The 21712-nt window shown below is 46.3% G+C and overlaps 1 protein-coding gene across 3 annotated transcripts in view; it reads right to left on the minus strand.

The window, feature by feature from the left end:
* Positions 1–1051: 1051 nt before the first annotated feature.
* Positions 1052–21712, minus strand: part of LOC8032086 (uridine-cytidine kinase-like 1) — a 36359-nt gene continuing 15698 nt past the window's right edge. For all 3 annotated transcript variants that reach the window (XM_042287091.1, XM_029981168.3, XM_029981167.4), the window contains exons 5-9: positions 19575–19636; positions 14930–15163; positions 13206–13400; positions 3325–3556; positions 1052–2554 (exon numbers count right to left, since the gene is read on the minus strand). In XM_042287091.1, coding sequence (XP_042143025.1) covers positions 2505–2554; positions 3325–3556; positions 13206–13400; positions 14930–15163; positions 19575–19636 — 773 coding nt within the window. In that variant the 3' untranslated portion in view covers positions 1052–2504. The remainder of the gene's footprint in view (positions 2555–3324; positions 3557–13205; positions 13401–14929; positions 15164–19574; positions 19637–21712) is intronic.

Genomic DNA, 21712 nt, shown 5'->3' on the forward strand with positions numbered 1-21712 from the left:
GTGGAGGAGGTTTCCGCGTCGTCCGGTTAAAATATGATGCACTGATATTTAGTTACTCTCTCCGTGTCCGCTGGCTTGCCCAAACCCCAAGAGACGTGGAAACCGCAAAAAAGGTAGACGCTTAAATATGCCCCTTTAAGGAGATGTCAGCATGGTAGGACTTCTGTGCTTTGCACATTTAAGGGTCATGTAAGTCACACGCCAAACAGCTCACAACAACAAAATGAAGGACGAAATTACGTCAGTGAAAACACCCTATTCAGGAACTCCAAGTGACTGTATACATCAGCACGCTGTTTGAAGCGATCCAACGTGATCGAGCCCTTCGCAGGGCGGTGCAAAGGCTGCTTCTGTTATAAAAACCGACAAGAACATCATCTCCGCCGCCGGTTGCGATACTTTTATTTCGCCATACGTTTCTTCTGCCCTTCGTTACGAACTTCCTATAAAATGAAGTTCGGTCGCGCTCGCCGATCAAGGTTTTGTCAGCTAACGTACAGCCCGATTTAGCTACGCAAACAAAACATTAATCGGGATCATGCTCTGCGTAAGTCCAACCGGCTAGCAAAGTCGCGTTCATACCCTGCCTTGCTCTGTTTAGGACAGACAGGACTATCGTCAATATTCATTCCAAATGCGGTAATCAGCACGCTGTTTGAAGCGATCCAACGTGATCGAGCCCTTCGCAGGGTGGTGCAAAGGCTGCTTCTGTTATAAAAACCGACAAGAACATCATCTCCGCCGCCGGTAGCGATACTTTTATTTCGCCATACGTTTCTTCTGCCCTTCGTTACGAACTTCCTATAAAATGAAGTTCGGTCGCGCTCGCCGATCAAGGTTTTGTCAGCTAACGTACAGCCCGATTTAGCTACGCAAACAAAACATTAATCGGGATTATGCTCTGCGTAAGTCCAACCGGCTAGCAAAGTCGCGTTCATACCCTGCCTTGCTCTGTTTAGGACAGACAGGACTATCGTCAATATTCATTCCAAATGCGGTAAGAAATTTAAGAAAGTCTAGAAAATTAGGCGCCTCCACACGTTCAGCAAAATATGTGTGAAAAAGCTTTATTTCCTCCGTAAATAATAAGGAAGATGGTATATGTATCCCAAATTCCAATACACTTACAACAGAAGCCCATTCAAAAGGGCACGAGACCAACAAAAAAAAACTACACAGTTCATTCCCGTACATAAACACGTTGCCGTTATTACTCCAGGTAGGTGTGTCATGGACGAAAACGACGAGGACAAGCTGAAGATGCAGCCATGGTCTTGCGGAACACTGAAGGTGACTTTGTCACAAGTTTCTTCGCGTCAAGAACGGTCGTCGGAAAAGGGCCGACTATAGAGCCACTGAATATGCCACGCCTCGGAGCGGCAACACTTCAACCAGGTGCTCCAAATCGTCGTCGCCAGCTATGCACTAAACCACTTTCTGCAATTGTCTATTTATGGCCATGACTCAATCCATGGGCTCTAAGCGTTCTAAAAACCAAACATTATATGCATGCGCGGCTGATGTCTTTTACAATTGGTATTGAAGATGGACTACTTCAGAAATATCGCAGACGAGAGTTTTTCCTCATCAGACGGTGCCCTCTGGTGTCCGCAATAGTTCCGAGCTGATCGACCTTCGATACCGATTTCAAAAGAGGAATTAGCCACACATGACAGCCTCACAGTCTAAAAAAAAATGGTGAAAACCAAATGTGAAAATCCAGTAACTTTGCAAAAATTCATGCCAGCTAGCATTACCAGGCCATTAAGAGCCACCATATTTTAGGGTTTCTCTATCTTCCATCTATAAATCAGGCAAAACTTCATTTAAGCTCTGATCTTCCAATATTATGACAATGAATTTGTACATTTAATTGACGCAGTTTCCTTTCAGTGTAACAAAAAAAAAAAGCAGTTGCCGCGAGACTGCGGAAAAAGAATGGTTGGCAAACACATCACAATGCTCGTTGCCGAAGCAAGGAGCTGGGACGTCCAGGTAAGTGAACAATATTTATCAAAGAGATTGCGCGAAAGGTTCGTACCAGACTGGCAGTGCACAATCGCATTGTAGATCTAAGACTCCAACTTTGCAGGGACCGATGTCCCTCGGGCGAAACTATCGGTACGAGAGACCTCCAATACGGCAGAAACTTAATGATCGTAAGATGGCGCTTTTTTCTTGCATACAGTCTGTTGCTCCCACTCTGCACCATGCACCAAACTGGCGGCACCCGCAGGAAAACCAGGGAACAGAGTGTCGGCGCTCTAAGTGTAGATCACTGCGGCGGCTCTAGGGCGGGTCCTTCAGTCCGGGCTGAGATTCGAAGGCACGTCGGCCCGTGTCGTCGCGCGACTCAGCGTCTTGACTGTCGGCCGCTGGGCAAGCCGTTGACGCACTCCCCAGAGCGGGTCCCACACGCTCTCCGTCCCGCGGAGTGCGCCCCAGGTCCATGGTCGAGCGCGGAGGAAGGGGTTCCGTTCAGCGGCGTGCCGCCACCCATTGGGTCACGAGTACTCGAACGCCTCCGTGCCGAAGTACCGGTCCCCGAAGTTTCCTGGAGAAAGGGGACGCCAACCACGGTTCAAGGCCGTGCCCACCAACGCGTGTGCTGCCGCCCTTTGCGTACTGCCCTTCAGCATACTTTCGCCGGATGGCGGGCACCGCACGTGCGTCCACGACCCCGCCGCCAGGGGCGGATCTAGAGGGGGCGTCCGGATGTCCTGAACCCCCTCTTGATTTATTCATGTGTAATATTTAGGGCTGAAACGAGGAAAAGGGGGAGGGGGTTCCTAAACATATGGTATGCTGACCAACACCTGATCCCCCCCTCAGGAAATTCCTGCATCCGCCCCTGCCCGCCGCTCAGCATTTTCTGCCTGCGTGATGAGTGCTAGGAAGGTGATTGGATGATGAACGTTTCTCAAGTGATTTCATGCTGCGCGCATCGCTCTGCCCAATCGCAAGGTCACGTGATGCTTTTTAAGTTATGGACTGACTCCTGCGGCTCGCAACGTCTGTCAAAAGGTGAAACAGAGAATTTCAAATTCCCTATGATAAGCCTAAAATGCCGAGTCACTGGGCTGAGGCAGACGCGTCTCTAAGTGTAACAACGTGACTGGCTTGTAACCGTGGGGTTGTGGGCTCTAGTCACGTCGGGACGCGTTTCAAATTTCGTCCCTTCTTTTCCAATAATTACCATTTATTCTCAATGATGCGTTCTTTTGCACAGGTTGTCCCCCGAGGCACATGTTACACGTTTTGTGACGGTAACGCACGTTTGACCGAAAAGAACTTTGAAGACCGCGCGCATGTGGCCGAGCTCACCGACGCCAGGCTTGATGTAGAACTTCTCGTTGATGACCGGGTCGACGGCCGTGGTCACGATGCGGACCTTGGGGAAGGCGTAGGCCACCGAGTGGACGCCGGACTCTGCCATGAGCAGCGAGCAGAGCATGATGTTCTCCTCGGGCACGTCGTGGTCCAGCAGCACCCGCACCGCCATGATGGACGCCGCCCCCGTGGCCACCGTGGCGTCCAGCAGCAGGATGCGGTAGTCCTGTGTGAGATACGTTGTCGCAGACAGAAAAGGATAGGCGAGTGTAAAACCAAAGATTTAGTTTTGATCGGCAAACTTGTGCCAGAAACAAAAAGGGAGAACGGGCATCGAGAAAGCACCGGCGAGCGTCAAAGGCAACAGCAGCGAGCTGGCTAGCGCAAGTGTCTGTCGTCGTCGGGAGAGTGAGTTGGCAAGGCCACGCTGGGCTCCCTATCTACGACACTCGATACATCAAACATTCAGCCTAGAATGTTCAAGCGTTTGAGGTAAGAGTAAACACCAATCTTCTCGAAATACGGAGAAGCATTCGCTCTTGGCTATGCATGAGGCAATATATACCGCGACAGCCCGAGTGATCGCCCACCCCCCTGCCGCCAGAGATTTATAAAAAAAAAAAAAAAAAAGGGGTGCGCAATGTCTCAGTGGGTAGGTACAAAAAATTGAGAAAGCTAAACATAACGCTAATTTTTTACAGCGAAGCTGTATATGGCTAGGGTTCCATGGATTTTTCATCTGCATCAACAAAAACTCGCAGCACCCTCTTTTTGTTGTTGTTCCAAGCGCTTGCATGCCTAGTTTCCTCCCGCTCCTCCGGGTGGCGGTCCCGTTGCACGTGTCTAATTTTCTTTGGCTCCTCAGGGTGGTCATAGTCGTCCATGCGAATGTATATAAAATCTTTGAGCTTTTCCACTCTGGTGAAAAAGGAAGACCACTGAAGCTGCACTATGGTGGGACGACCTCAAGGACGACGCTTAGAGGATGACATCTAGGACGACCTCCAGGACGACTTCTAGGACGACCTCGAAGACGACGCCTAGAGAAATTCAGCCTTTCCACTCTGGTTTTCACCAGAGTGGAAAGGCTGGAAAAGTTGCGGCCATCTATAAGCGAGGCTGGCAAGCCCGTTGTCTGGTTGCTGCCCACGCTCATAGATGGCGGTAGCTGTCCAGCGTTCTGTGTCGACATTTGTTTGGCACCGGACACGATCCCCGGGAACCTAGCCCTTAACAGCTCCGCTGTAAAAAACTAGAAAGACATGATGCCTTTCACTTTTCTTCTGTCGTCGTAGTGGGGAGGCCACGTATAGTCCGGACTTCCTAAAAGCAACGCGCCTACGAAGAACAAAGGCGGGAACGGCAACGAGAATCTCAGCAGCGGCGGGTGGAAAACACCAGCGATGAAAATCATGCATAAATGTGTTTGTAGCTTTGTTCGAAATTCTGTCACATCTGTGTCGTGTGCTAAACAGCTTCGCTGGTTGTCCACCTTCACAGAGTAGAATGCCGCACGATTTTTATTTGTATATGTCTAGAACGGCTGCACAAGAGGTATACGAAACTCAAAACTTAATTAGTTTCATTGTTTTATGCAAGAAACACTCACAAAAGAATGTTTGACTTAGAAGCAATGACAGCAAGGTTTGTTGCTTCTATACGTGCGATGAACATTGCCAATCAGCACACAGCACGAATGCTTGTTCCGTGAAAGCACGTTTCTTACTACACTATGTTCTCTTTGTTAGAAAAAAAAAAAGTAAAAAGAAAATAGATAAACCAACCAGGCAGAATAAACGAGTGGGCAAAAGAATCGACGAAGAGCGATGCTGGGGAAGCAGGAAGGCCGGCGATTGGATTGGCAAATACTTCGGTGTCGGGCCAAGTTGGGCACTTTGACAATCACAAGGAGCAGGCAGGCTCTGGTGCAACTTTCTTGCTTCGTGCATACATGCGTGTATCCGTGCACGATGTGCTATCAATGCGGGTTGAGGCAGCGTTACTGCGTGGCGTGGACGGCATCACGAAAACTGAGCTCGAAATGGGACGCTCTACAAACGTCTGCGTGCAGTGTTCCAGCAAACCTTGATTTAGCCATTGGCTTTGTCTCAAACGTTGCACAACCTCGCCAACTGCGGTCGCAATGTTTTGGAAGAAGAGGCAGGTTTGCAGCGATTTCGGTGGAGACGGACTTTGACCTTACACTCCGCAATTACACTCCAGGATTTGGGGTACCCGCTGACCTTGTGATCCCTGAATAGGTTAATGCTTGCGTTACATTCCCAATTTTTTTTTTTTTTTTTTTGTCTGAATGAGTTTTTTGGTTGTTTTAAGCAAAACGGTTTTAGTTTGTTATCTCCATCGTTTTCCTTTCGCACGCATGTACACCAACTTGGGGGTCGCGGAAATCAGGGAAGAAATGTGCGAACAAAGTAAAGTATTTCCCTCCTTAGTTTTACTTTGTCACAGATGTCCTGCAACCGTAAGGTTCGCGGCCGCGTCGTTCGGGTAGGATGAATGTTTGCAGATCCAGAGTCCACGTTGGGGTACTTGTAGGCGTGGGCGATCACGCCATTTTATTTTGGAAATCAATATTCGCCGAAAAAGTGAGGTGGGTGATGTCTCGCGAGATTACGGTAGGTCAAGAATACAGCACGGCTAATGCCGCAACGCTGTCAGCCAGATGAGGTCCTACCGGCGAGCTCCCGAGTAGCCTTAGCTGACGGCGTCTCCACCGTTCAGGCGGTGTAACTGAGGAAAAAAACAAACAAAAGCAAAAAAGTGCCTCATTCACAAGGCACCCGCCGTGTGCTCTTTCCGCTCGGAGCGTCTGCTCTCACCTTGACGGACGCTGGCTCGAACACCGCACCGGAGATTTCTCCACCTCAACACGTTCGCAAAGCTGTTACTGAACCACTATTGCCGCCGTCGAGGAACGAAACTAGGGTCAATGGCAAAGCATTGTGTAAACAACATGCGTGGCATAAGTGCCAAGTTCTACATAAACCGGCGCATCCAGAAAACTTAAAAAACAAGCGTGCCTCCCATAAAGAAGTGTGGGGAACCCGACCCGCAACAGACTGCCATTCGCCGCACATAGAGGAGCCACCAGGTGGCGCTGCTTGCAAACGAGGTAAAGAGAGGACTTTATCTGGCAGATGCAACGCGCGCAGTGTCCCCATCTATTTATATTTTACACCGTGGGCCTGGGGCACATTTCAACATAAAGTGAATGTAGGGTGTGTTCAGATAAGGATGGTTATAGTGGTGTCATGTCTATTTTTTGTTTTCAATTATTTTTTTAGATAGCGAAACATGTCCACACAATGGGAAAAACCTTACTTTTTCAAGATACTTCCTTGTATTTGTGAGAAAAATTGCATTCAGGGGAAGGTTGAAACAACGATTTTCTTAACTGCACAATGATGCAACTTTGAAGGCCGGAGGAACAAATAATGCAGCTTTCTACACCACCAAATTTTATACGCTTAATGCAAGCATAATTTACTGCCAGAATTAGTTAAAGTTCACTTGTATGAGCATATATTTCAAGAGAAATAAAATGCCAAACTTGGCTTCTTAAGCAAAAATTACATAATGAGGCCATTTTTCTGCAAATTTTTAAGTCGCTTAAAATTTCTATTCTAAAGCTGAAACTTTTTGTGTCGAGTGTTTAATGGTTTGTGATTTTTTAGCAAATTAATTAGCGTTCTACTGTTGAAAGTATTTTCTGCATTGTGCCCTGAAATTTCGTCAAAATGCTGCAATATTTGTGCCGCAATTAAAAAAAACAATCATTTTCAATTTTTTTTTTAATTTTATCCGATGGGCTTCTATTGATTGGTATTTATAAATTTGCAAAAACATAAAAAGAAATGTGTAACCAGGTCATGGTTGCATCAAATACCGCTGGGGCGTTTCTGTCTTAACGACTGGTGGTACACGAGCGACGCATGCCACAGTATCCATACTTGGTCATATTAATGCCCAGGCGCCATGAAGAACTCTAGAAATAACACGTGAACTTGTTTTCATCGCTGATGTGGCTTATACCGCCAATGAATTCTGAACTTTACGGCACGTCAAATACTTTTTAGGGTGTTATACTTGGCTGGTTAGATGCTCATAGTGCTACCTTTTCAGAAGTACTTTTCTGACAAAGATTCGTCCTTTTAAACACCGCTAGGACCGAGCGATGTTGCGGAAGCCTTTGGCCCGACTGATAATGGGCGCGGCATGAACCGAAGGTTAAGCCGGTGGTATCCTATTGCATTGTAACGCATGGCGTAGCTAGACTCTAAGCCAGAGCATAATTGAAGACGGCGGAGGAAATAAAGTGTTTCTCGATGCAGACTTACCGCAACAATTTCAGTAGGGCACCGAGTTCTCAGTAAATATATTGGTAAAAGGAAGCATATTTAAAATTCCGGGAGGTCTATATATTTTTTTTCTTCCCATTATTTTACGGGCGGTTGGTCTAACAATATATGATAATACACAAAGAGCCTTATTGGACTGTTCAAAATAAAAAATACAAAGTAAGCATACCAACTTTTTTTGTTTTTTTGGGGATTAGTTGCATGCGACAGCATTACTATATCAAGTTTATTATGGATTCTATGCGCTTTTTTTTTTGTGTTTATTCCTTAACTTTTTATTTGCTCAAAAAATGCTCAAAACGGTGCTGCGGGGTGTGAAAAAAAGAAAAGAGAGTGTCTCGCTTGACATTTGCAAAAGAAACGCTAAAGACCACTCTACAGCTTGATAGTTCACAGAAGCTTTAGCAGCCAGGTGATGGGACGCTGCGACGACAGTGACGCTTGCGTTCGCTCGTCTTTTAACACAAAATCTGTTTTACGGGTCTATTTCTATGACAAAATCGTCACGGATGAGCGCATGGACAATCGTCGTGGACGAGCGTCACGAACGAAGGCACGCTGGGAAGGTTGCACGACATAAAGGTTAATAGTGTATTTACAGCAGAACATCATCGGTATGTTTTTCAGGGGACCAGAAAAACAGAACTTTCAATCCGAGAAAACGTAAGGAATAAGGACACCACTTTGGGTGCGCATAGATGAGAAAATTAGCAACTGTCACAAAACAATTTATTTTACAGCAAAGCTGTTTATGGCTAGAGTTCTGAGGATTTTTCGTGCAAATGACCAAAAATTCTACGCTTGCACCGCACCCACGCGTCACACCGCACCCACGCGTCACACCGCACCCACGCGACACACCGCACCCACGCGACACACCGCACCTACGCGACACACCGAACCCACATGCCGCAAGTGCTGGCGTCTGCAGCAGTAACTGTTCTAAACAAAAACCTAAAACAAATGACATCTTGCATGCACTTTCATCAATGCTTTATTTTGGTTATTTACTTAGAAGGCATGCCGGTGTGGTGCGTGGAACACCATTATCTGCATTCTCCTATAAAAAAAAACCAGAAAGACAAGATGCCATTCTCATTTTTAAATTTCCCTTCTCTCAACGTAATGGGAAGGCCGCATACAGTCCGGACTCCCGAAGTGCAATGAGCCTACGAAGAGCAATGGCGAAAACGGCAACGACAATGTCGGCAGCGGTGGCGGGGCGGCACGTGGGTGTGCGTACCTTTTGTCACAATGACGACCGATCAAGACAATAAATCTGCTCGTACCTTTGTTCAAAATTGTGTGCCACGTCTGTGTCGTGTGCTAAACAGCTTCGCTGGTCACCCAGCTTCACTGAGTGGAATGGCTTCCAATTTTTATGCAAACATCTGTAGATATGAACTCAGATTGGCTCAGAAAAAATTCGTAAACATTTGTATGTGTAAACGTAAATAAACGCACAGTAAACGTTTGTAGGCACGACCTTAAATATGTTTGAAAAAATTTTGTAAACATTTGTTGGAGTGAACTCTGACACCTTCAGAAAAAGCTCACAATTTCCACCTGGCACTTTGGGTGACTGAAGAGCGGGCAAGCGACTAAGTACCGGACTTGCGGAGGGGCGTTTGCTGATGTCCTCTTCCATTTGTCCCCACGCAATCGTGCGCAACACTTCGGTACACTAAAGCTGCAAAAGAGGTCTTGCCGGATGACGTGTCGTAGAACACGTGCAGGAGAGATTGCAGCATGCTAGACGAGTTTTGACTGAAGCTTCTTTACACGGACCCGGATAAGTGCCAGAACCTGCAGCATGTCAGCCGGGCGAAGATTTCGCAGGTTCTCTCACATGTGGTACGTCTGGAACCAAGAACTGTGCGACAACACAACAACTAACAAAACGGAACAAATCACAATAATGCACCATCTTTGTGTTGCTTAGTAAAAAAATAATGCATAAATGAGAAGGTGCTCTTCTTGGACTTGTCACAGGAGTTGACTCAAAAAGCTTATTTTCTGGAAACACCGCACTTTCCTTTTTGGCAGTCTATTTCGACGTCTGCAACGCCACTGCTGTAAAACGTCGAAGTAGTGACCATTATTTCAACGTCCTCCCTCAATGCAGCGATGCAGTTATCACTGGTAGTGGTGGTAGCCATTTTGTTCGTTTTGTGATTTCATCAGTTTCGTTTCGTTTAGTTTCTGATAGTCTGGTGCGAATAGTGAATTTTGAGTTCGAAGCGAATACGAAGCGAATAGTGGTTTTGTCCGAATTTTTTCGATTCGAATATCGAATAGTTTTTTCACGCCTTTCACTACCATTGCATAATACTTAGACGAAAACCCAGCTAAAGTTGTGAAGGTTGTTCCACTTGTTTATTTATAAACTAAGTTTGATCTATCTATATTTATGAACTGTGACCTCAGAAGGTCTGGTGTCTTGGGATGGCAAGTAAACGACGGATTTGACATAAAAGGATTCCTGAGAGATGGCCAACTATACCCAAAGGAGTGAATTTACAAATCTTGCTATATAAAATATACTTTCTTTAATCTCGAGTTAAAAAAGAATGAATCGTGCATGATGAACGCAGGTTGTAAGGGCAACTCTGCCTAACATAGTATACTCTTGCATAACAGTTCAATTTTGAAACTTTTACTACAATGTAGATATCTCACAGTCGGCACAGGTGCTCCATCCCGCTTTGAATGTATGCTTTACTTCCAAGCACACAATTACGATATTCATACTTTTTCAAGTGTTTGTTGCGGCAGGTTACCCTTTGAGTGCGCTTCTTACCACACACCGGTGCACTGCAGAGAAGCAACACCCGCGGAGCTCGCTTCCGCGGGTATTGCTTCTCCGCAGCACACCGGTGCTTGGTGAGAAGTGCACTCAACGAAGCTAACCCGCCGCAATCAGCACTTCGCAAAAATTGAATAGTGAAGTTCTTCTCGAAGCGAATATCGAATTGTGTATTATTCGGAACTACTATTCGAAATTTTGAATATTCGCACAACCCTAGTTTCTGATGATGTTGTCGGTGTTGTGTGACGTGTTGACGGAGTCGTGTGTAGCGTGCCTAAGAAGTTTCGGTCCTAGTGCAGTGGAGGTCAGCGTGTATGCAGCACTGGCTCGACAGTTGACCCTTTCGGACATGACACGGCCGGCGGCTATGTTCTGAGGTTGCACGTCATTTAGGTACCCGTTTCACCTAACCTTTTTGATGTACAACAAAGGCGAGCAGGATATCTCTCCGTCTTGCCTGCACGTAACAAATGTAAGTATATACCCTATGTAACACTGAGAACTTTGGCACGCTTTTGTGCCTTCATATCGTGCGGGCGCGTATTCATATGGTTGCAGTCTTGCTTTGCATCTGGCTCCCGCCTTGTTTTTAACCGGATTTCATGAGTTAGTTGTTTAGTATAGATTTTCTTTTTGGTTCGTTTACAACGAGCGGGTTAACTACGAAACAATCAGGATGATAAATAAAAGGTAGTGAATGTAAACATTGCCTCCTTGACATTTCTTGACTTGTGCGAACGGACAAAGGTTCTGGCGCGGTTGTACGAGATACGCGCATTTTCTAATGAACTGCAGATTTTATGACACGACATTCAGCTCCTTTGTCTATATAAAGCAGGTGAAATAAATCATAAAAAGCAGCGGTGCCGCATTCTGCAATATTGAGCACAACCAAGCAAATGTTACATGTGGCCTAATAGCTAACATACTTTGAGAAGTTGTTTTTTTTTTCATTCCACATCACTTAGAGGGTCATAAAAGCTTCAGTCGATGGTACATATGTTCTCGGAAAATGCGTGTTGAACCGCGATGCTGTCTACGGGCAAGATGGTATTTGTTTGACTGCCACTTTCTATTAATTTCTATTCCGATATAAATGCTGAAGTGGTCGAAGCTCCAAAGAATGCCGAGATGTCAGAAACAAGGGGAGAGAAATACTTTGACTGCGGACGTCAAAATGATTTTATAACCATTTTCACGTCTTCAGGAAGTGGCGTCAGTGATGTCAAAATAATATTGCAAATTATTTTGAAGGTGGACGTCGAAATAGTCACAGCTTTTTTTTCTTTTGACAAGCAAAACAAAGATGGTGCATTGTTTTCTTTTGTCCGTTCCGTCTGGTAACTGGTTCGTTTTGTCGCGCGATTTTTGTTTCCACACATGAAGAAAGCTGGAGGAACCGTCCCCGGCTAACGCACTGCAGGTTCCAGCACTCGTCCAGGTCCGAGTCAAAAAGCATCTGTCAGAACTCGTCTAGCACGCCGCGCTGTGTCACACACAACCATCCAGCCTCTTATCCGGCGAGACCAAGACCCAACAAGCTTGGGCAAGACTTTTTTGCACTGTCGTGTATTGAAGCGTTGTGAGAGCGTGCGTGGGAATGAGAACACCCTTTCGGCGAGCCCAGGACTGTTGCATCTACTCTGACCCTCCTCAAGCGAGAGAACACTTGTGTTACGCCTTGGGTTAGTAAAGATAGTTTCGCTTCGCACTAAGCCTCTCACGGTGTTCAGTCTCGCGCGGCACGTCAGCACACAATGGTTCTTTCTCGTATTAAAGCAGTAGCGCCGCGGCTGTAGCAACGAACGTTGCACCTGGACGACGGTGCCTACGCGCAGTCATCAAGTGGCTAGGTTGATCCTCGCTGTCCCTCATCCACCCCTCCGTGAAAATGTGCTCAAAAGGTGAACGATCCGCAAACGCGTCGTCACATGATCAATCCATCTGTGAATTGGTTCATTGTGTGAATCATTGTGTGAACCGGCGGTCGGCCAACGTCGTCGGTGCCATGTCGGCGGCATTCTGGATGTAAGAACTAAAAAAGCAAACGCGCTAGGAATTAAAATCTGCGTTCCTGCGAAAGCTCAGTGGGAACGATGCTTCTGAACATAAAAGCCGGGAAAACACGAAAACTGGGAACATGTCAATGAAATTCCACTGTAGTTTATGAAGGCCCATGTGAAATCAAAAGAAGAAGGAAGCGGGGCCTGAACCGGGTTCGGCGCAGTGGCAGTCGGATGCCATAGCCACCAAGCAGCGAAGCGAAGCTTCTCTGAAAGAGTATTTTATTTGCATGAAAATGTTTGAGTAAAAGAAATAAAATAAAATGATAAATAAATATAAACCCATCAAAATGATTAAATAAAAACAAATAAGTTATAATTAAATAAAATTAAAATAAGACGAATAAATAAACAAATAGGCCTTTAAGATGGAAAAATCTAGCACAAACCACACACGGAGTGTGCGGGGCACATTCTAAGCCCCCTGGGAAGTGTCTGCGTGATCAAGCATAACTTTTTGCCCAAACTGCTATGGCCAACCGCCGGGACCGCGACATCCATCAACATGGCGCGACGTCATTCGTTACCACTTAGGGACCACTTTCGACGACTGGGCGGCATGGAATGTCCAACGCGCTGGGTAGAGGGAGGCGCGTACCGCGCAGCCTGGTTGCGGCGTCTCACCTTGATGTCCTTGGGCAGGCGCAGGTAGTACAGCTCGGGCTCGCCCGTGTGCTGGTTGGTCTGGATGAGGATCTTGCCCAGTCGCACGTCCTTCAGCACGTCGCACAGGGCCTGCTCCATCGTCTCGCCTGCCCGCAGAATCGACACGCCGCAGATCCGCCCTGCTGCGCTGCGCTTGCCCTGGTAGCTGATCCCCTGCGCGGCACCGCCGTGCATCAAGGGCACCCGTAAATGTGTGCGCTGCTTTTGGCGCTCCTCGGTGACGTCGTGGTGCAAACCGGCATTGACCGAAACTGTGGCACAATGTCAGGTAGTGCAACATCAAGGTGTCGCTTGGCGATCAGTAAAGGATATGGTCATGTGACCTTTCGTTCCACGACGCCACGGTGTCACATGACGTCTGGGAGGTACGTGACATCCCGGTGTCACATGAGGTCAGTGTTGCATGATGTCGTGGTGTCACATGACATTGTGGTGGCACATGGCATCACATCACGGTGTCACATGACAACAATAGCAAATGATGCCAGTGTTACATGACATTACAGTGGAACATGGTGTCACAATGTCGCATGACGTCACGGTGCAACATTACATCACTATGGCACATGTCACGGTACCACATGACATCACAGTGGCATATGAAGTCACGGTGTCAACACATCAGTGGCAGATGAGGTCACGGTGTCACAAGGTATCAGTGTCACATGACATCACGGTGGCACATGATGTCATGGTATCACATGACATCACGGTGGCACATGTCACGGTGTCAAGACATCACGGTGGCACATGAGGTCACGGTGTCACATGACATCATGGTGTCACTTGATGCCATTGTTACGCGACATCACAATGTCTTGATGATGTCAAATGACGTCAGTGACATGACGTCGGGTCACGACACACGGCAACACGACGTCAATTTCTCGTGATATCAGTATAACGTGACACCATGCGTCAGCGAGGCTACATCCCAGGTGTGGAGATGAAAGAGAAGTGAGGTGGCCCTATAAATGCCACATATAAAACGAGAGGCAAATTTTGGTGGCCTGTGCGTTAAGAGGGGCACCTGGCATTTGCCAACAAAGGATCGAGGAGTGCAAGTTAGACCACCTGGATGTCTGAACATGTTTAAAAATCCTCACCTGCCAAAGCTACAGAAAGAAAAGTCTCTGCACGATGCACTTACGGTGCCGACGACACATGATTTCGGTCCAAAACTTGCGGCAAGCAGAAGACACATGGCAAACGAGCTGGCAGCGCCACCACTACAAGGAACGTCGGACACTGACCTTAAACCCTTTCTGTTGTACGACGTCGGCATCTACGGGAAGTTCCACAAACGAAGTGATCTTTATTGCTTCATCATATGACGGACCACAGCATTCACACGGCATTCACATTGCCGCGACCCTCCCGAAGGCCAAGCAACTCTCGAGCGGCATTGGACTGGCCTAGACGGCTGGTAGCATCATCACAAGGTGAAATGAAGTGTCCCAGAGCAGCCGTGTTGAAGCAAATTTTTAGAGGTCTATTTTCTCTGCTCCTCTTGGAAAATGCTAAACAAGTAACCGATAATTCAAAAGTAATGTTTTCTGAGGGGTCTCGGTACTTTGGCAACATTTGCCGGCTCTAGTTGGCACGACATCACGTGACCTCCGAAGGAAGCCGAGGAGGTGCCAGAGGTGTAGTTCTGGCGACTGCAGTGGCGGCACTCGTACCTGCGGGGTCTCGACGACCACCTCGCTGAAGGGCAACAGGGACAGGGTGTGCTCCATGAGGAGGCGCATCAGGCGCTTCGAGTAGAAGATGAACTCGTCCCGCTGGGTCTCCCGGTTGCGGATGAACGTGTGGATGCCCCGCAGCTGCGGCGTCTGCGGCAGCAGCTCCAGTGTGTTCGGCAGGGGCTGGCCCCCGTGCGACTCGGCCAGCTTCGAGCGCAGCTTCACCCCTCTCTGTCGGAGAGAAGAGGCATCGAGATATACAACGGTTTTTTTATGATATAAATATAAAACCTTTCCTGCAGAAATTATCTGTAAAATAATTTTTATTTACTCCTTGTCTATCACTCTATGATTTCTATGTGCATTTGTCTGGGATTTATATCAAAGAATGATTGAACAAACAAAATTTATATCAGGTTGAACACAAACAACTCTTCTGAGCAAATCGAAGTGTAGATTTTTTTCCACCAGCCACGTAAGGTAGCTACTGCATGCAAATCAAAATGCAAAATAAATAAACCAAAACAAGAAAAGTACTGCCCTCTTGCAAGCAAATCAGAATACGAAAATAAAAGCAAAAACAGCTTTTCAATAACAAAAAAGAAGCTACGTTTGCTCTAGTATGGCAAGTTTACATCAATAAAAAGTTGTTAAAATTTACTTAAGAAGTTTAATTGTACAAAAATCCTTTTATCCATGCTCTTTTCAGTGATCAAAGAGATTTCTCAATTAATAACACACAAAGTGATAAAGAATTCCCTTTTTTCTAGCTACAGTAACGTAACTAATCTGATTTACTTAATTTTTTTTAATCATGTTTTTTTTTACGTTGCCCACCACACTTCATACGAAGGCCAAGAGAGAATGCAAGCCTACGCAGAGGCGTGCCAGAGACTCCCCCACCACAGCAAACAGAGAAAACGTGCGAGATCGGTCGGCCACTACAATCGCCGACCGATTATTTGGACTCTGAGGGGTCCCCCGAAATGGTCCGAATAATCGAGCAGTCCGAAAATTCGGTAGATGAAAAAACTTCCCTTTATTACGCCTAAGCAGGCTTTAAAAAGCCATCAATAGTGGCTTGCGTCATGGTACGCCTGCTCGCGATGATGTCTGCTTGCATTTGCGCAAGCGTCGCATTCTCATTGTATATATTCAACAGCAATGTTAAAGGGGCACTGACAGGGTATTTATGCTCGCCAAGGTTTTTAGGTGCACATGACATATGGGAGCCCAACTACCCAGAACACAATTTGCGGCTTGCAATTCAGTTTCTTTCCGCCCAAAAACCGCTGATCAAGAACTGGCCGGTTCGAGTCTAGCTCACACTCTTTTCCGTTGTCACGGGCCTTTTTCTAAGGTTTCAACGCAACCACCATATTTAATCAAAGTCGTTGGTCACTGAAGGCACACACTGAATATTAAAAATAAAAAAAATATGAAAACAATTTTTTGTGGCTTCTAAAAAGCTGCAAATACGTTGATTGAAAAAAAAGAAGTAGCACAGAGAACCGGAAGCATTCTGTGCATGCGTCGTTTCGCGTATCGTGGGGACGGCGATGACAGCGGACAACGGGCGTGGGACCTCTACTACAGAACTGTCGTTCGCAGTACTGGCAAGTTCTGTCTGCCTTTAAAAGAGAAATTTGGGGCTGATCAAAAGAATTGGTATTCATCTTGTACGACACGCCCGACCACCGAGCCGATTTGGACGAAGATGTCGCCGAGCCGTCGCTCCCTTCTCGTGGCTAAAGACATCGCTCGCGCAAACGTCAAGCACCGCACGAAGTGTGTACTTCGAGTTGAGTATGCACGCATATGATTTCTTTACTAGGTGCGAATGTCGCCAAAGCGTGGTGCTTCGACTTCGACCCGGGAGTGCTTTTGCTGGAGGAAAATGCGAAGCAAACTTTTCATATTACAGTTTACCGGCTCTATTTTTACTGAGGAGGGAGTTCCCCCAGTAGCTCAATGGAACGACAACCGCTTCACACGCAGCAGGACCGGGTTCAAACCCCAGTGAAACCAGACTTTTTTTTTCTTTTTCAGACATTTTGCAATGTTTACATTTTTTTTTTACCAATTATCACTGAAGAAACAAACAAAAAAATAAACAAATGTTGTGGACGAAACGTCGCTGAACTAAATGGTATGGGATTTCCTCTTTGACACCTGCGAACTCAATGTAACCACCACTTTCCACAAAATGCAAGGAGCATATAAATCAGGTAGCGTCCGCTTTCCGAGGTGCCTGTAAACATTCTCCAAGAATTCCAGCCAGCCATTGGTCCCGATCCCGTTGATCTTTCGAAAACTCTGTCGCACAATGCCACTTTTTTTCGGATGCAGGTGAGCCAGCTCTTCACGCAACATTTTCGGTGTATTCATTTCGGAGCCGATCGTGGAAATTCACCACAGGCACTCACTACTCATCTCCAACTCCTCAATGTACAAAACAACTCATCTTGAAGTACAGAACAGCGAGCGGAACAAACGTAACTGCAAAAGAATCGCACAGCAAACAGTTCCCGCTACGCTGCCACGCATATCGTCTGCTAGGCAAAGGATAAAAAAAAACAAAAAAAAAACACACGTTCGGGTGTAGTTTTGTGACTTCCGCCACTCACTCTCTCTCCTCTCCACTTCTTCGACCTCCTTGCGCGGGTTTCGGTTTCGAGCAGCTGCATCTTCTGGCTTTATTAAAAATATACGCTACTCTGTTGCAAAATATTAATTGGGTAGTCCTCTGACACCATAATAAAGCACCTGGCAAAAAATGAAAAAAAATTTTGGGGGCGTGTCAGTGTCCCTTTAATGCATTCATAATGTCCGCTGTCAATGGCTGCGGGCGGTAGTCGTCGCAGTCGTCAGAGTCTCATTGTCTGCTGATGCGAGGAATGAGATGAGAGGCGCAAATCCACGAGCACAAAATGGCGGCTGGCGACGCAAAAGTGGGGCTAAAGTGTGGGGCGGAGGCGCGAAGGGATGGAAGGAAACAAAGCAAAATGATAATGATGATGATGATGATGAAATCACCTTGCGGTAGGACTCAGGAGTACAGTCGCCGACCATTATTCGGACTTCGCAGGGACCGAAAAAACGTTCGAATAATAGAGCAGTCCAAAAAATCAGCAAATTGAAAAACTTGCCTTTATTACTTCCAGTGGGTTTAAAAAAGCCCTAAATAGTGCCTTGTTTCAGGTTACAACTTTCTGTTAGCTTGAGAATCACTGCCTTCTTTTCTAGCGTTATGGTCGAGTACTTTCTGCTCTTCTTAACGACACATCGCGGCGGCAGAACAACAGATGGGGCCATGACGTCCAAGCCAGCGCTGTCCGAACCAGATAAGAGGCGCAAATCCACGAGCGCAAAATGACGACTGGCGACGCGAAGGAACGGAAAAAAGCAAAATGATAATAATGATGATGATGATGACGTGCAGCTAAATGGAAAAAAGGGCTAGCATAGTGTCACCTAGCGGGAGTAATCAAGTAGCACTACCAAACCAAGCCAATCCATTTGCAGCCAACATAGAATTCAAAATGGTCGCTTCTCGATGGTGTTTTCCGCTGATCGCTTGCGAGGATTTTGTTCGGATTTTGTCCCGTTGACGTCGTTATAACGAGAGTTTATCATACATAAAATCTTCTCACTGGTGCTATAGAGCACACCATATTATCTTAAGCCTAAGGAAACTTCGAACCTAAAATTCAAGGTAAACACTCAAACACTATAACCAAGTGATACCAGGAAAAAAAAATTTGCAACAGTTGTTATTGGCAAGATTTTGCAGCAGATCCCAAGGTATTGGTTCATGTAAGTTGTGGCATGACATGTGGTGCCACAAGAACACGTCCCACGACGTCACATTGTCACGTGAAGTCACGCTGTCATATCACGCAACATCACAATGTCACGCAACTCCTTGGTGTCATGAAACGCCGTTCTGCCCCCTCAAACCGTCTGCAACCACAGTGATTAACCTTTTCTGCCGTTTTCCCCATTCGTCCGCACACGAGCAATTTTTGGTTAGCATCGTTCTTGGTGCTGATACACCTTGGAAGCACTGTAGGTGGCTCTGCCTACAAAAAAAACCTCAAAAAGCACGATCGTGAACGTACTCAAGTCACAAAAGCCTTCGCTCACACCATTTTGATCTTGTCTAAGTAGTCCCCACGCTCCGACTGAGGTTATTTTGGCCACAGACAAGGTGGCTACTCAAATACAAGCTCGTCTCATCTCCGCACGAAAGCCAGCAAGCGCAAACGTCGGGTACCAGCCGATGCTCCTTTCTGTCGTTGACTACTACAGCTCGCACACAGGAACACGAGCTAGCCAAAAGAGCAATGCCTGTCAATGAAAAAAAAAAAAAAATGGTGCAAAGGTTTACCGCTACGGATTTCCGCGAGATTTCAAACCAAATGCACATTGTGTGAAACTACCCTATGAATTGAGAGCCCAGAAACCGCAGTTTAGCGCGTCAAGGACGGCACGTCGAGCACGATCGTACAGTCGGCACCAACTATGCCAGGACAGCATTCTGGCGGCTGTTGTACCAATCTGGCCACCTCGAACGACACCGGCCCTTCCGACTAGCAAGTGCCCACACCCCGCGAGCTTTTTATAAAAACCCCGCACTCACCGACACGAGTTGAGTGTGGACGTGCTGCACTATCAGGTTAATGGCAATCTGGTTTTCACCACCTAAAAAAAAAAAAAGAAGCACATAACGTGTTTGCAGGATTCTAACACGCCCCCAATTCTAACGCGCAGGCAGATTTAGCTTCTAAATATGCAAAAAGTAAATTGCTGCCGATTCTGCCGAGCAGGTAAAACAATGAAGGCTGAAGACATACCTCATAGAACTGATTTTTTGAAACGCGCACCAACACAAAAATAAATACCGCGCACTAGTCGTCGTCAGAGTCCGACGACGGTTCTTTGCTGTCCACAGAGGTAATCCATGCTTTTGTCTAAAGCGTTGTAGGTGCCATGCTTCTTGTGCTTGTATGAGTGCGAGGCCATTGCCTCTGGGAGGGTCGTCTTCCAAATAACACTTTGCGAGCTCGTCGGGTCACTGGGACTGCGAGGCCACGCAGTGCTGCTCCGTTGATATCTTTTCTTGCCAGCGTGATGGCCTTTCAGTTTAATTAATCCTCCTAGTGTATTTTCTTTTGTTTTTACATCTTAAAACGGCAGACACGAGTCCATAGACAAAACAGAATGCATGTGATACGAATACAAAAATGCTGAATGTAAACAAACGGTAACAATGGTGATTCGGCTAGTCACCTCATACCGAGTATCACGTTTCACTTTTGAGTTTCGGTTTTTAGTTTTGATTGTAACACGCTTGTAGTTTTAGGCACTAATTTCGCTGGAAAAAAGTGTGCGTAAATATTGTGCGAGCACGGTAAAACAAAAAGAAATGTTGAGTAAACAACTTTTCTTTCTGTGGGCTGGGAATTTCGCAGGCAAAAGTGGTGCGCTACGTATTCATTGCAGTCGAGCAATGAATCCGAGTAATCCATTATTGACAATGTTTTTGTTTGTTTGTTTTTTTACTTATGAAGTTCACGATAATTAGACCTATGCAAAAATTATGTTGGTTTAGTGTCACAATTGCAACGTTAGAGCCTAAAGGTGCCATAGCCTGTTGCAGGTTAAGAAAAGTAGGACAAGCTGTTCCCCCACAAAGCCCACTACTCTCTCCACTTTAGCAGAGCAAATGCTGGAGAGGAGTGGAGAGGAGGAAACCACCAATTGTAGCGAGCAGAAAGCTTTGTAGGAGGGATCTGTCCTGCTATTCTTAACCTGCAGTAGACTATGTTATAGATGCAAAGAAAGACGACGAGCAGCTTCACACTGTCAAGACTCACCGAAGCAGAGACATGCACTCTTCATGTACACACGCGAGAAACATTGCCTAGGTGCGTGACGACATTGATTCGTAGAACAGGCCTGCTCGGTTCTACTAATTCATGTCTCTCAACCGATCACAATGCCACACAGTTTAAACTATCAGTGGGTTGAACTATGCACCGAGCCCTGCCTGAATCGAACTAAACTAGATCGGCCCAGATGCTCCAAAACTGGAGACTTCACAACAAAATTTGTGGGGCAGACTCTCCAAAAAAAGTGGGAAGGGCTCGAAACGAGAAACCTCCCAAAATACAAATGGGGAAAAACAACTACAGTGCCATTTGGCCTCTCCACTATGGGATGCACTTCGAAGGGTGCGGCTAATTTCTTAAACTCGTTGCTGCATTGCCACAAGGGTAAAGTTTAAATTCGTGACGTCAAAACCATTCTTTTCAAGCTCATTCCTCGTGCGTGCGAGCTAAAAAAAGTTACATGATAGCAAGCTTTTGGATTTTATCTTACGCCGAGGCTTACAATGCTTCGACAAGACAAGGATCTGGAGCGAGAAAACATACAAAAGCAGCAGCAAAGAGACAAAAGGACAATTATGCAGCGAGAAGACAAGGAAGCAGCATGGAGACAATTAGAGAAAGGCAAACATGCAGTGAAGGGACACAAGGAATACTATGATAAGATAAAGAAGCAATGAGAAGAAGACAAAGCAGCAGCAAATATACACGAGAAGAACCATGACAAGACAAAGAAGAGAGAGAGCATACAAGGACACTTACCGCAAAACAAGGAAGCAATAAAGAGACACACAAATGCAACCATAACAAGACAAAGGTGCAAAGAAGGACAACCGGAACTAGACAAAGAAGAGCATTGAAGACACACAAGGACAATTATTACGATACA

The sequence above is a fragment of the Ixodes scapularis genome, unplaced genomic scaffold (genome assembly GCF_016920785.2).
Source record: "Ixodes scapularis isolate PalLabHiFi unplaced genomic scaffold, ASM1692078v2 PGA_scaffold8__174_contigs__length_109621045, whole genome shotgun sequence".
In the NCBI taxonomy this organism is placed as follows: Eukaryota; Metazoa; Arthropoda; class Arachnida; order Ixodida; family Ixodidae; genus Ixodes; species Ixodes scapularis.